The sequence below is a fragment of the Poecilia mexicana genome, unplaced genomic scaffold, assembly GCF_051168715.1.
Source record: "Poecilia mexicana isolate PSO_F unplaced genomic scaffold, ASM5116871v1 scaffold_7, whole genome shotgun sequence".
In the NCBI taxonomy this organism is placed as follows: Eukaryota; Metazoa; Chordata; class Actinopteri; order Cyprinodontiformes; family Poeciliidae; genus Poecilia; species Poecilia mexicana.
Genome location: NW_028263376.1, coordinates 1,126,195 through 1,137,989, shown reverse-complemented (window position 1 = coordinate 1,137,989; position 11,795 = coordinate 1,126,195). Strand labels below are relative to the sequence as shown.

At 44.1% G+C, this 11,795-nt stretch overlaps 2 protein-coding genes and 1 pseudogene across 2 annotated transcripts; all 3 read left to right on the top strand.

The window, feature by feature from the left end:
- Window positions 1-946: 946 nt before the first annotated feature.
- On the top strand, window positions 947-1,823 carry LOC148158217 (uncharacterized; annotated as a pseudogene).
- Window positions 1,824-1,886: 63 nt separating this feature from the next.
- LOC148158216 (uncharacterized) lies at window positions 1,887-6,169 on the top strand. Its single transcript, XM_088007484.1, has 4 exons — window positions 1,887-1,910; window positions 2,030-2,617; window positions 2,783-4,912; window positions 5,828-6,169. Exons 1-4 carry the CDS (start codon window positions 1,887-1,889, stop codon window positions 6,167-6,169), a joined length of 3,084 nt encoding a protein of 1,027 aa, XP_087863610.1.
- Window positions 6,170-6,787: 618 nt separating this feature from the next.
- On the top strand, window positions 6,788-8,081 carry LOC148158215 (uncharacterized). The gene is made up of 2 exons (XM_088007483.1): window positions 6,788-7,787; window positions 8,059-8,081. The coding sequence occupies exons 1-2, from the start codon at window positions 6,827-6,829 to the stop codon at window positions 8,079-8,081; spliced, it is 984 nt and encodes a 327-aa protein (XP_087863609.1). The 5' UTR covers window positions 6,788-6,826.
- The last annotated feature ends 3,714 nt before the right edge of the window (window positions 8,082-11,795 follow it).

The following is an 11,795-nucleotide window of genomic DNA, read 5'->3' as shown; positions in this document are numbered from 1 at the left end:
GTTTACCAGAAAGTCTGCGACGAAGAAGCTGAATGAGGCAGAACGCCGTAGGCATTTGTGGGCTAAACTTTTGGTGAGTTGGCAGGGTACAGATCACCTTTATAAAAAGGGATCAGTTCCGCAGACTTCGGACTCATTTAACGTCCAGACAGTGGATTGTCCGGAGGTGCCCCCTAAAACATCTAAACAGGTACTCAGTCCGTCTGGGGCTCCATTTCCGCCTCCATATAGTGGTGATGCTGCTCCCTGTTACACGGGCTTGTATCCATTATTGGATGTTCGCACGGGCTCGGCGGAATGGGATCTTGTGAAAGTTCCTCCTCCAGTGGTTTCTAATTCCCCACTGTTTAAAGAGGCGCCTGTGCTACCGTCATCACCCCCGGCATCCCTTATGAGTTTTCCTTCTGTTTCTGATAACCTTCCGATGGCAGATCGCGTCCAGCGTGAAAAACTTTGTTTTTCCCAGCCTCCTTCTGCGCCCCTGCCAGCTGTGGCTCAAATTACACGTCACACAGACAGCGCTGCCTCTGTCTCCGCCTCTTCCTCGGAAGAGGTGGAGAAGGGGGAGGTGCAACTGAAGTTGAATATGAAATTAGTGGGCCGTCTTGTGGAGGAAGCCCCACTTTCTGAACAGGATTCATTGTTATCTGCTTCACCACATAAAGGGGGCGCTGTGAGGTTGGCTTCCACTCCGAGGTTACATGATAATGGGACCCACCCCCTGAATGTTCAGCATTGTGACTCTGGTCCCTCTCCTCGTGACATTTCCACACCACAGCATGTGGCTCCCCCCACATTTGCTGGTTTTGATTCTGTGCATGAAGAGTTTTTGAAATTTGAGGAGACACTGCGACGTGATATACAGAGTTTGAATTCTTGTATTTCAAATTTACCTGGTAACTCGGAGACTGCATCAGTAACCTCTGAGAGCTCCCCTGCTCATGTTATGCCACTATTAGCAACACAACAGGGACACAAATACAAGCCATTCTCTTTTGGGGATTTATAGATCCTTATTGAGAAGCTACCTTCTTTGGTGGACGGGGCTACAACTTGGCTACATGAATTGGATTCCCTCACGAAAGGGTTAACATTGGCTTTGGGGGATTTTAGAGCCATTTTAGGTCGTTCAACAACGACAACAAATTGTCGTAATGTTGAACTCTCTGCTGGAATTACAAATCTGCCTGATCACGCGCCTCTTTCGGCTGTGCTGACTTCTGTGGGTGCAGCCTTGAGGGACATGTTTCCCCCTGTGTCTCTCACAGCGATTCCTAAATTTTCTTATGACTCGAAAGAACACCCGAAAGTGTTTTTAGATAAAGCCATAGACATTTGGAGACGACAAACTGGGGTTCATCCAACTAGTGCAACATTAATGAGGGAACATTTCCGCCAAGCTGTTTTGGAGGGTGTCCCTCCCTCTGTCGCTGCTAAGATGAGACAAAACCCGGAGTTGAAATGGTGTGACCATGCGAAATGGGAGTTGCATTTGTTGCATAATTTGCAGATCTCTCAGGATGAGGAGAGAGAGGCGGAGAAGGAGCAGGAGGATTATAAGAAACAATTACTAAAGCTTCAATTAAATGAAGCCAGACAGAAGCTTCATCTTGTAAAGCAGGACCGAAAGGCGGCTAAAGCTCTCTTAGCAACCGCTCCTCAATCGGTTCCTGTTCTGGCTCAGACTCCTGCTGCAGTAGCACAACCTGGTCCTTATAGGTATGCGGCTCCACGTTGGCAGTCTGGTGTTCCAGGGTGGCGTGGGGGACGAAGGAGAGTGCCCGCATGGACAGGTGCGCGAGGAAGGGGTGGACGAGGCTTGACACGGAGAGAAAGGTGTTTTTATTGTGGCGAAGAGGGTCACTGGGTTCAGCAGTGCCCTCACTATGCACCGATTCCTGCTCAAGATGGTGCGTTGCCGGACTTAACGCCACAACAACCTCCAAATGCTGCTTTGCTTCCGCAGCATCCTGGACAGTACTTTCAGGCTGGACAATATTGACACACCCCGGAGAGGAACTTGCATCAGGGAGCGTTGGCAGATCCCCTGATTGATGTGACAGTTGATGGACAATCTTTGCCATTTTTGGTGGATACAGGAGCAACTTATTCCACCATGAATGTTGTCATGTCTTTGCAGAAACTTTCTGATCAGACAATATCAGTGGTTGGTTTTTCTGGGGTGAAACAAACTCTGCCTATCTCCACACCTTTGCACACGATCGTGGGCAGACAAAAAGTGACACATCCTTTTGTGTGTTCCCCCTCATCTCCCGTGAACTTATTGGGGAGAGACTTGTTGATTGCTCTGGGGGCGACTATTTTGTGTGGACCTGATGGACTAATTGTCACTTTTCCTGATGGATCTTCTCATGCCTGTTCTCAAGTATATACACATGGACAATTTTTGCTGCAGCAATCTGAGAAACGACTGGCTGATATATACTGGGGTCTTTTACAGCCAGAGACGACTGACCATGCTGGAATCCTGTCCTGTTTTCTGCTTTGGAAACCCTGGATCCAAGCGCTTGCACCGTATGGGCCAGCTCCTGATCTTCCTCATGTCACTTTGTTTTATGACCAAGACCAGACTGAATGGTTCCAGGAGCAGTTTGAGGCACATTTAGCCGGTAGTGACTGGACTGTGTTTTCACAGGACATTTATGTGGCACCAGAGGGTGTTGCTGCTGCAGTTAATCTGACTCAGGATCAGTTGGCCTGGTATAAGATGCATGATGAAGCAGTTCCACATATTTCTTTGGCTCTGCATCCTGGTCATCAGGCCATGGAGTTGGGGGGCGTGGTAAAACGCTCCCTTGCAGTTTCAGACTGGCAGGATACTGTTGCTCCTGACCTCTCCTTCTCTCCTTCTACAAACACGTACAAAATAAAATGTTCAGCTGTGGATTCTGTAGTTTTGGAACATGTTCAACTTCCTAGACACCATGGCAGGGAGTTGACGGATCATCCAACTGCGGCTGCAATGTTGACTTCTCTGCCGGAGTGTTTGTGGGCCACAGGTCCCACTGATGTGGGGCTTGTTGATATCACACCTGTCACTTTTGATTTACAACCGGGCCCTCCTATTTGGAGGTCACAGTATTCTCACAAGCAGGCGGCAGAGGAGGGGATAGCAGAAACTATTGGGGGTCTTATGGAGGCAGGTGTGTTAGAATCTTCCACCTCCTCCTGGAACACTCCTATTTTACCAGTGGAAAAGAAAGGGACAGGTAAATACCGCATGGCACATGATCTTAGGGCAATTAATTCTGTTTTATTGACCCCTACGGTGCCGGTACCTAATCCTCACGTTGCACTAACTAACCTTGATCCCTCTCAAACTTGGTTCACATGTGTGGACCTTGCTAACGCTTTCTTTTGTCTCCCTTTGGCTGAGGAATGTAGGGATGTATTTTCTTTCACCTACAGAGGTCAGCGGCTGAGATATACGCGTTTGCCTCAGGGTTTTGCTCTCTCCCCAGGGCTTTTTAATCAGGTTTTGAAACAACAGTTAGCGGACTGTGTGTTACCAGAAGGTGTGACCCTGATTCAGTATGTTGATGACCTCATGCTGGCAGCACAGACGTTGGAGTCTTGTATTGAGGCCACACGACGACTGTTGTTACACCTAGCTAACAGGGGTTTTAAAGTGAGCAGATCTAAATTGCAAATTGCTAGGAAGCAAGTTTCCTTCTTGGGGCGGATTATCACTGGGACAGGCACTCAGATGTCTGCCAGTCATAAATCTGCGATTCTCAATCACCCCAAACCATGTACGGTGAAGGACATGTTGTCTTTTCTTGGTTTGACTGGATATAGTAGGAATTATATTCCTAACTATACTGGACTGACGGACCCCTTACGGGCGTTAGTCAGAGAGCATGGGATTCGTAAGCTCAACCATGCTCTGAATTGGACTATGGAGGCAGAAGATGCATTTATCTCTCTGAAACAACAATTGGCTGCTGCAGTGCAGTTGGCTATTCCAGACTATTCTTCACAATTCTATTTGGATGTTTCTGTGACAGAACTGACAGTTAATGCAGTTCTGTATCAGAAAAAAGGGGGTGAGAGGAGAATTCTCCAATATGTCAGCGCAATGCTAGATCATATGGAGAAAAGACATCCAGCATGTACAAGACATGCAGCTGGTGTAGGAAAAATGATTCAAAAAACAGCACACATTGTGATGGGTCATCCATTGCAGGTTATGACATCACACAGTGTGGTAGCATATGTGAATTCACAACACTTCACATTGACAACATTGAGACAACAAAAATTGAGCAAAATTCTGGAATCACCTAATATAACTTTTGTACATAACGGAGTGAATATGGCTGACAGGATGCAAGAAGGACAGTCACATAACTGTGAGGAGTTAGTACAAAAGGAAGAAAAGATAAGACCTGATCTACAAGCTTCTCCTTTAGGAGGTGAAGATGTCAGAAATTTTTACACAGATGGTTGCTGTTTTAAACATGACACAGACGGATTGAGAGCAGCATATGCTATAGTGGAAGATTTGGGCAGTGAGTTTCAGGTTTTGAGGGCAGAAAGGCTACAGGGTGCCCAATCGGCACAGAGAGCAGAAGTGAAAGCAATGATTGAAGCACTGAAATTAGCTGAGGGAATGAGGGTGAATCTATACAGTGATTCAGCCTATGTAGCCAGTGCTGTCCATGTGGAACTTCCTCAGTGGCTTAGAGCAGGATTTATAACTGCAGCACAAAAGCCCATAAAACATGAAACTGAAATGAAAGAATTGGCGGAGGCATTACTGCTGCCTCAATCTGTTGCTGTGATAAAATGCAAGGGACACGATCAAAGCAAGACCAGAGTTGCAGCAGGAAATGCCGCCGCGGATGAGGCTGCTAAAAGGGCAGCTGGATACCTGCCATCTCTTTTAATGGTAAGTACTGAAATTGAGCAGATGGAACAGAATCATCTGGAGAAAATTATTTTTCATCAGAAAGGCGTGTCACCTGAAGAACGATCTGTCTGGAAAGCAAGAGGTGCCATTTGCAATGATGGACTCTGGCGGGGACCGAATGGTAAAGTAATTCTTCCTCCTAATATGAGAATCCAGGTTCTTCAGGAAGCTCACGGATTAGGACATGTAGGTATCACACAGATGTTGAAAAACCTAGAGCACTGGTGGCATCCATTTTTGAGGGACATGGTCAAGGATCATGTGAAAACATGTGAAATTTGTGGACAACACAATGCAAAACCAACTATCAGACCACCAATGGGACATTTCCTTTGGACTACACAACCAGGTAAAGAAATTATTATTGATTTTACAGACATGATAACACCCGTTAGAGGATACAGGTATGTATTGATGTGTGTGGATGCATACTCGGGTTGGCCAGAAGCGTGGCCAGCAAAAAAAGAGGACAGCAAGGCTGTCATAAAATGTCTGATCAATCATTACATTCCGACCCATGGATTTCCAGAGAAGGTAAGATCAGACAACGGCACTCATTTTAGGAACCAAGATCTGCAGAAAGTGGAGCAGATGCTCGGATTGAAGCATTCATTCGGTACAGTATATCACCCTCAATCACAAGGCAAGGTTGAGAGATTAAATCAAACAATGAAACAAAAATTGGCTAAAGTATGTGCACATACGAAATTAAATTGGGTAGAGGCTTTGCCTATTGCTTTGATGTCTGTCCGAATGTCCATTAACCAATCAACAGGGTTCTCTCCATATGAGCTACAGACGGGAAGGATGTTTCCAGGACCTGCAACCCGCATTCCAGGATGGAAAGGTGAACTTGCACATTTATCTCATAAAGATTTCTTTAATGAGTTACAGATCCTGGCAGCGGAGTTTGCAAAATATCAGACGACACAGGAACATCCAGGCTCAGGACCAATTCCAGGAATTGACTGGGTGCGCCTGAAGGTCATCAAAAGAAAGTGGTCTGAACCTCGCTTCACTGGACCATACCGAGTCGTGGAGAGGACGTCTCATGCGGTCCGTCTGCAAGGGAAAGGAGACACCTGGTTTCACTGGAGTCAGTGTACAGCAGCTGAGGAGCCACAACGCACGCTACGAGGCATCCAGGAGGATCTACAGTCTCAACCTGCGGTCGAGGAGCATCTGCAGGCCCATCCCAGCACGGAGGAAGATCTGCAGTTTCAGGCAGGAGTGTAGCAGGGATTCCTGCCACGACCACTTCATATTCCTGAAATTCAAGGCTTAAAAGGCTCGGACAGGCATAATAATCCTGTTCCGATGTCCTTCTACTGAGAAAAGGAGATTGCACCCTCTCCTTAAACTCACTGTTATATTGGCATAATAATCCAATTTTCAGTGAGCAACGGACACTCAGGTGGAAACCTGAGGTTTAAAACCGAGGAGGAAAACGGATACACGAAGGATCAGGCTACAAGAGGATCATCATTAACTTATCGTCTCTTTATTGCGTGTTTTCGTTTTTTTGCGAACTCTTAAAGAACTTTCGTTTCTTTTTGCGCGTATTTTTATATCATTTCCTGACGAAGAATTCATATTTTTTACGGACTAACAAAGAAGAAAAGACACAAACTCTGAGACTCTATTATTGAATTGTGAAAAAAAAAAAAAAAATTGTAATTTTTTTATTGTTGTTTTATTCTTGTATTTTATGTTTTGGGTTGTTACTTGTACCGTGTTTCTGTTTGTCTTGAGATAATTGGGTTTTATGATTTTTTCTTATATCTTAAAATAGGTATTTTTCAGTTTTAGTTTTAACTTGTTAAAATTTTGTGGTTCACCAGGTGAGTATTAAATTGTTGGATAACGCAGGATTACAATTGAAAGGTTCAGGTGATGGAGTTCAGCTTAAGACACATGAACTGGCAGTGGAAGCTTTTGCTAGGTGTGCTTTTTGGACTCATTCTGCTGGGAATATGGGCCTTAGGAGGATCCACGGGTGGAATCATTTCCTCTCAGACATCTGATCTCCGACCGATTTCTGTCGAGCGCAGATTGTCTGGCGGAAATGTGACTGCTCGTGTGAAGCGTTCCTTGAGATCTCCTGTTGACAAGTGCCTCACTAAATATAGTGGAATTGAATTGAATTATACTCTGGGTACTGTAACTGATTTCCAAATTGACCTGTGTGAGGTAACTCGTCGCTGCTGGTCGACCCCTCGATCCTGGCAGAATACTCCCCTGTATTTGTGTGGAGATCTGACCTTTCAGCGACACTGTATCACTCAGGAGAATGGATTTCGACATTTGTGTCCCACTTGGAATTCGGCTTTCAGATGGGTGGGATCAAGTTGGGATCCATTTTACGCTTATAAATATGTCACTGAATATGATAAGGTCACCATAAGACGAGGGACTATAGGAAATTCTCCAGTAAAAGGACAAAATCCTCTTGTGTTAACCATTTCCTCAATGCAGAATTCTTTCTTTAAGAAGTATCCGGCAGATTCAGCTGTCTATTTAACCTTAGGAGCCTCAATTGATGATAAAGATCCACTTGGGGTTATTAAAATTAATCTGGTCAGACCTGATGGAGAGGAAGAAATGGAAATTGAAGTTCCTGATCAGTATGCGGCTAAAATTGACTACACTGCAGTTACACCATTGGACATCATTCAAACAGCGACTGGGTATAAGGACAGGAATTTGTGGCTGAATTGGATGGTTCAAACGGCCAAAGAAACTAACATTGGGAACTGCATTGCATGTGCTACAGCTAGACCTCATCTTTATACTGAACCTGCCCCACTACACTTGGGAGATAGTTGGGGTTTTAATTGCATGCTGAAATTAACAAGTGAGGCGGAACCCATGAATTGTACTGCGCTTGCCACAATATATCCACCTATTAATAACTATACTCAAACGGGAACTTTTCTTCCGGTTAAGGGTAAAGGATTGTATGTGTGTTTTAATTTTACTCATCTTAAGCCTGATTTCAATCTAGGACAGATTTCTAGTGATTGGTGTAATGTTACTTTGACAGCGACCAGAATTGGGCATTGGGCCAGAGCTGGACTTTATTATTTTTGTGGAGGTGATAGATTATATGTGCGAATTCCTCCTAGGACTGTTGGAGTATGTGCTATGACTCGCCTTGCAGCCCCGCTTATGGTTGTGGGTGAAAGACTTGATCCTGTAGGCCCGCCGCAGGTGCTCAACTCACTGACACAGAGGAAAAAGCGACAGGTGCGTCATACACGCTCTGATACTGCATTTGATTTGACTACTAATTCTCCTACTTATATTGATGCTATCGGTGTGCCGAGAGGGGTTCCGGATCAATATAAATTGGCTGATCAAATTGCAGCAGGTTTTGAAAATTTACCAGTGGTTTCAGCTTTCTTTCCTATCACGCCGAATAAAAATGTTGATAGGATTAATTATGTCCATTATAATCTCTTGAGGCTAGCAAATCTGACCAGGGACGCTGTTGGAGGTTTGAAGGACCAGTTAGCCCCTACTTCTTTAATGACAATTCAAAATCGGATGGCGCTGGACATGCTTTTGGCTGAAAAAGGAGGGGTCTGCTTTATGTTCCAAGAGAGCTGCTGTACGTTTATTCCTAATAACACAGCTCCTGATGGATCTGTTACTAGAGCATTAGAAGGTTTGAGAATTTTGAGTAAATCTATGCATGAACATTCGGGTATTGATGGTGGTTTGGACAGGTGGTTTTCTACTATGTTTGGTAAATGGAAAGGGATTGTCATGTCACTGCTAGTTTCTGTGGCTACTTTTGTGGCCATTGTGGTCACCTGTGGATGCTGTTGTGTTCCATGCATCCGTTCGCTTATTATTAGGCTTATTACAGTTTCAATTGAGAAGGGAAGCAGTGGACCACCTGCTCCGCCTCCCTATCAGATGCTTTTTCGCGGTGCTGCTGATGAGGGGGTTGTGGAGCTGGGGGGTCCTGTTTAAAAAGGGGGACTGTTATATAATTAGGCGAATGTTTTTAGTTTTTAGTTTACTAAATAGTTTTTGGTTCCTCTATTAGAAGGTTTAATCAATTTATTTGTGAGGTCTGTATGTCTCAGACCTCAAAAGGGGGACTGTTGAGAAAAAATGATTATTTTTAGTGTTTAATACAGATTAATCTTTTTGAACAAATTTTTAAAACTTTGAACAGGTTTCTGTTAGTGATTTAAAATTAAACTATGGCTGGGTAAGTATTCAAAAATACCAAGGAAAATGGGGTGATCTGCAGAGCTTCTCCCTGGACCCCTGTGGTTGTAACACATAGGACAGGAGGCCATGGATTAACATATGCAGGAAGGTAACTTCCACTACCATTTAAATTACCTTGGGAAACAGGAACTTGGCGAGTTCACAGGAAGATCAGAATCCTTCTGTGAACATCTGGGTTGTGTGAACATTTTGAACCACTAACATTTAACTTACAATATATTTTTTAGTTATAGATAGCATTCTCTGATGGAACTTGTATTATTTAGTTGTAGAATTAATTTAGACGATGATAAATGGATTTGAAAACTGTATTATTGCTGAATGTTAGAATTAAATGAAAATGTTTTGTTTAGTATTAGAAAATTACTCAGGATTTATGTTAAATGGGGTTTTGGAAAACGATTGTGTTAACTTGTATACTTAGGATTGAATATTATGTTTTATAGGTTAGAAAAAGGAATTGTACCTCATTTTGTTCTGTTGATTTTATGTGTTATTTTTGGTTTAAGGCAGGACTCAATCTTTTGGGATGCTGAGTGCAGAAGAGCAAAACTGGGTTTCTTAACATAAACTTTCCTTAAATTAATTACAAAATTTAAGTTTGTTCCTGAGAATCTATGTAGGGAGAGATAGCGGGAGAGACTCCGGCTTTCACACATATTTGTGAAATCCTTTTCTCAGTATATCCTTTATTTAGATGGTCTTAAAACCGCAGGAGTTCAGGATGAGGCTCTCCTCTTCGTTTGTTAAACAAAAGGGCAAATGGCCTTTGTTCACAGCAGTAAATTAGGGGAAGTTCTAAGTTTTTCTGGGTGTCCAAGGTAACTTCCAGTTGGTCAAGCGGAGGTACGCCTTAATTGAATATATTAAAAAGGAAAGACACACCTACATATAAAAGTTCGTGCACAGGAGCAAGAAGCCAGATTGCTGCCACTATTTTGCCTTTTTTGCACCAGCTCTCTCCAAAGACGCGTCTTTGCCTTTTCTTTTATCTTTTTGTCTCAGGTAATCAATGTATGTTTCTGTTGTTCTGCAGTTTTGTTGTTAATTCATGAGTTGTTTCTTATTGGATTAAATTCTGTAATTCTGTGACGTCAACACGCATTGTTGTTTCCTTGTGCCTACACGTGGCTCGCCGAGAGGACCTGGGATCTAAGGAAGAGAGAGCCAAACTTTTACCAAAGTTAACTATTTTAGAAAATTCTTCCTTAACACTTTCTAAACAACAGTGTTGGAAGATGTCAGTGATTTTAGTGAAACTTTTAACAATACAGCACTAACAGGCAGCGGTGTATATGTTTCCTAATTGTGGCTAAAGCTGCTGCTAGCTGGTTTACTCTCCAATCGGAGGCTGGTTCCTTTAAATACAGTTGGAGAATGGTAAATTGACAATGACTAATAACGGCTAACACTTAAATACTGTTTTATTAAAGTTGATACAGAAAGTGAACCTTTAAACGTTACAACACTAACAGCGGTGTATACGTTTCCTAACTGTGGCTAAAGCTGCTGCTAGCTGGTTTACTCTCCAATCGGAGGCTGTTTATTATATACATAGTTAGAGAATGGTGGATTGACAATGAGTAATAACGGCTAACACTTAAATACTGTTATTAACTTTACCTTTTATTATATCCTTAAGATAATGAGTATCCGTGAATTTTTCAGGCAGGTTTCCCAAGGCAAAATCACACCAGAAGTAAAGATATACCTCTTAGAGTTATGGCGGCCATTGTCTGACGTCACTGTGAAAAGGGTCTATTGTAAATGGGGTCTTTGCACCTACGGCGTTGACGTCACATCTCCAGGATGTGAATGCGGCTCACTTGTTTCCGCTTTGAGTTACCATGACTGGTAGAAAAGACTAAGTGTCGTAAAGAGGGGTTGAGGTGGTGAGGATGAACGCAGGCAGACCCAGGAGATAGGTGAAAAATTATGAATTTAATGATATTAATCCAAGTATGGAACAACGGAGAACAGCACGGAGGAACAACTGACGGCATGAGGGAACAGGTAACAAAATACAAGGATTCGACGAGAGACAAAGACAACAGGTGGGTTTAAATACACACGGGGTAATCAAGGGAATGAGACACACCTGGGAAACAATCAACGGGGAAGACGCAGAGACACAGGGAGAAAACTGAAGACAAAAAACTCTAAAAATAAATACACAGAAACACGGATCATGACAGTACCCCCTCAAGGGGCAGCTACCAGATGCCCAAAAAAGTCCAACAAAAAACAACCCCTCAGGGTGGGCGGAGGGGTGACGGAAGGGGGGCTAGAGTCCAGAAAACAAAAACTCAGTGCAAACATGAAACTCAACATAGAAAACCGTCCGGGGGCCGACCACGGCACAGGAGGTGGACCTCCCGTGGGAGGTCCGGTGGGCGGCGACGTTGGCGCAGGAAGCGTAGTCCTGCAGGCAGGCGCGGCGGTCGCCGTCGCAAGAAGCACAGACGTGGAGGCGGATGCGGCGGTCGTCGACGCCGGCGCAGGAAGCACCGAGAAAGAGGCGCTGGAGGGCCGGCAGGAAGGCCGACTGGAGGCTCGGGAGGAGCAGGCTCGGGAGGAACACTAGGAGTCTCGGGAGGAGCAGGCTCGGGAGGAGCAC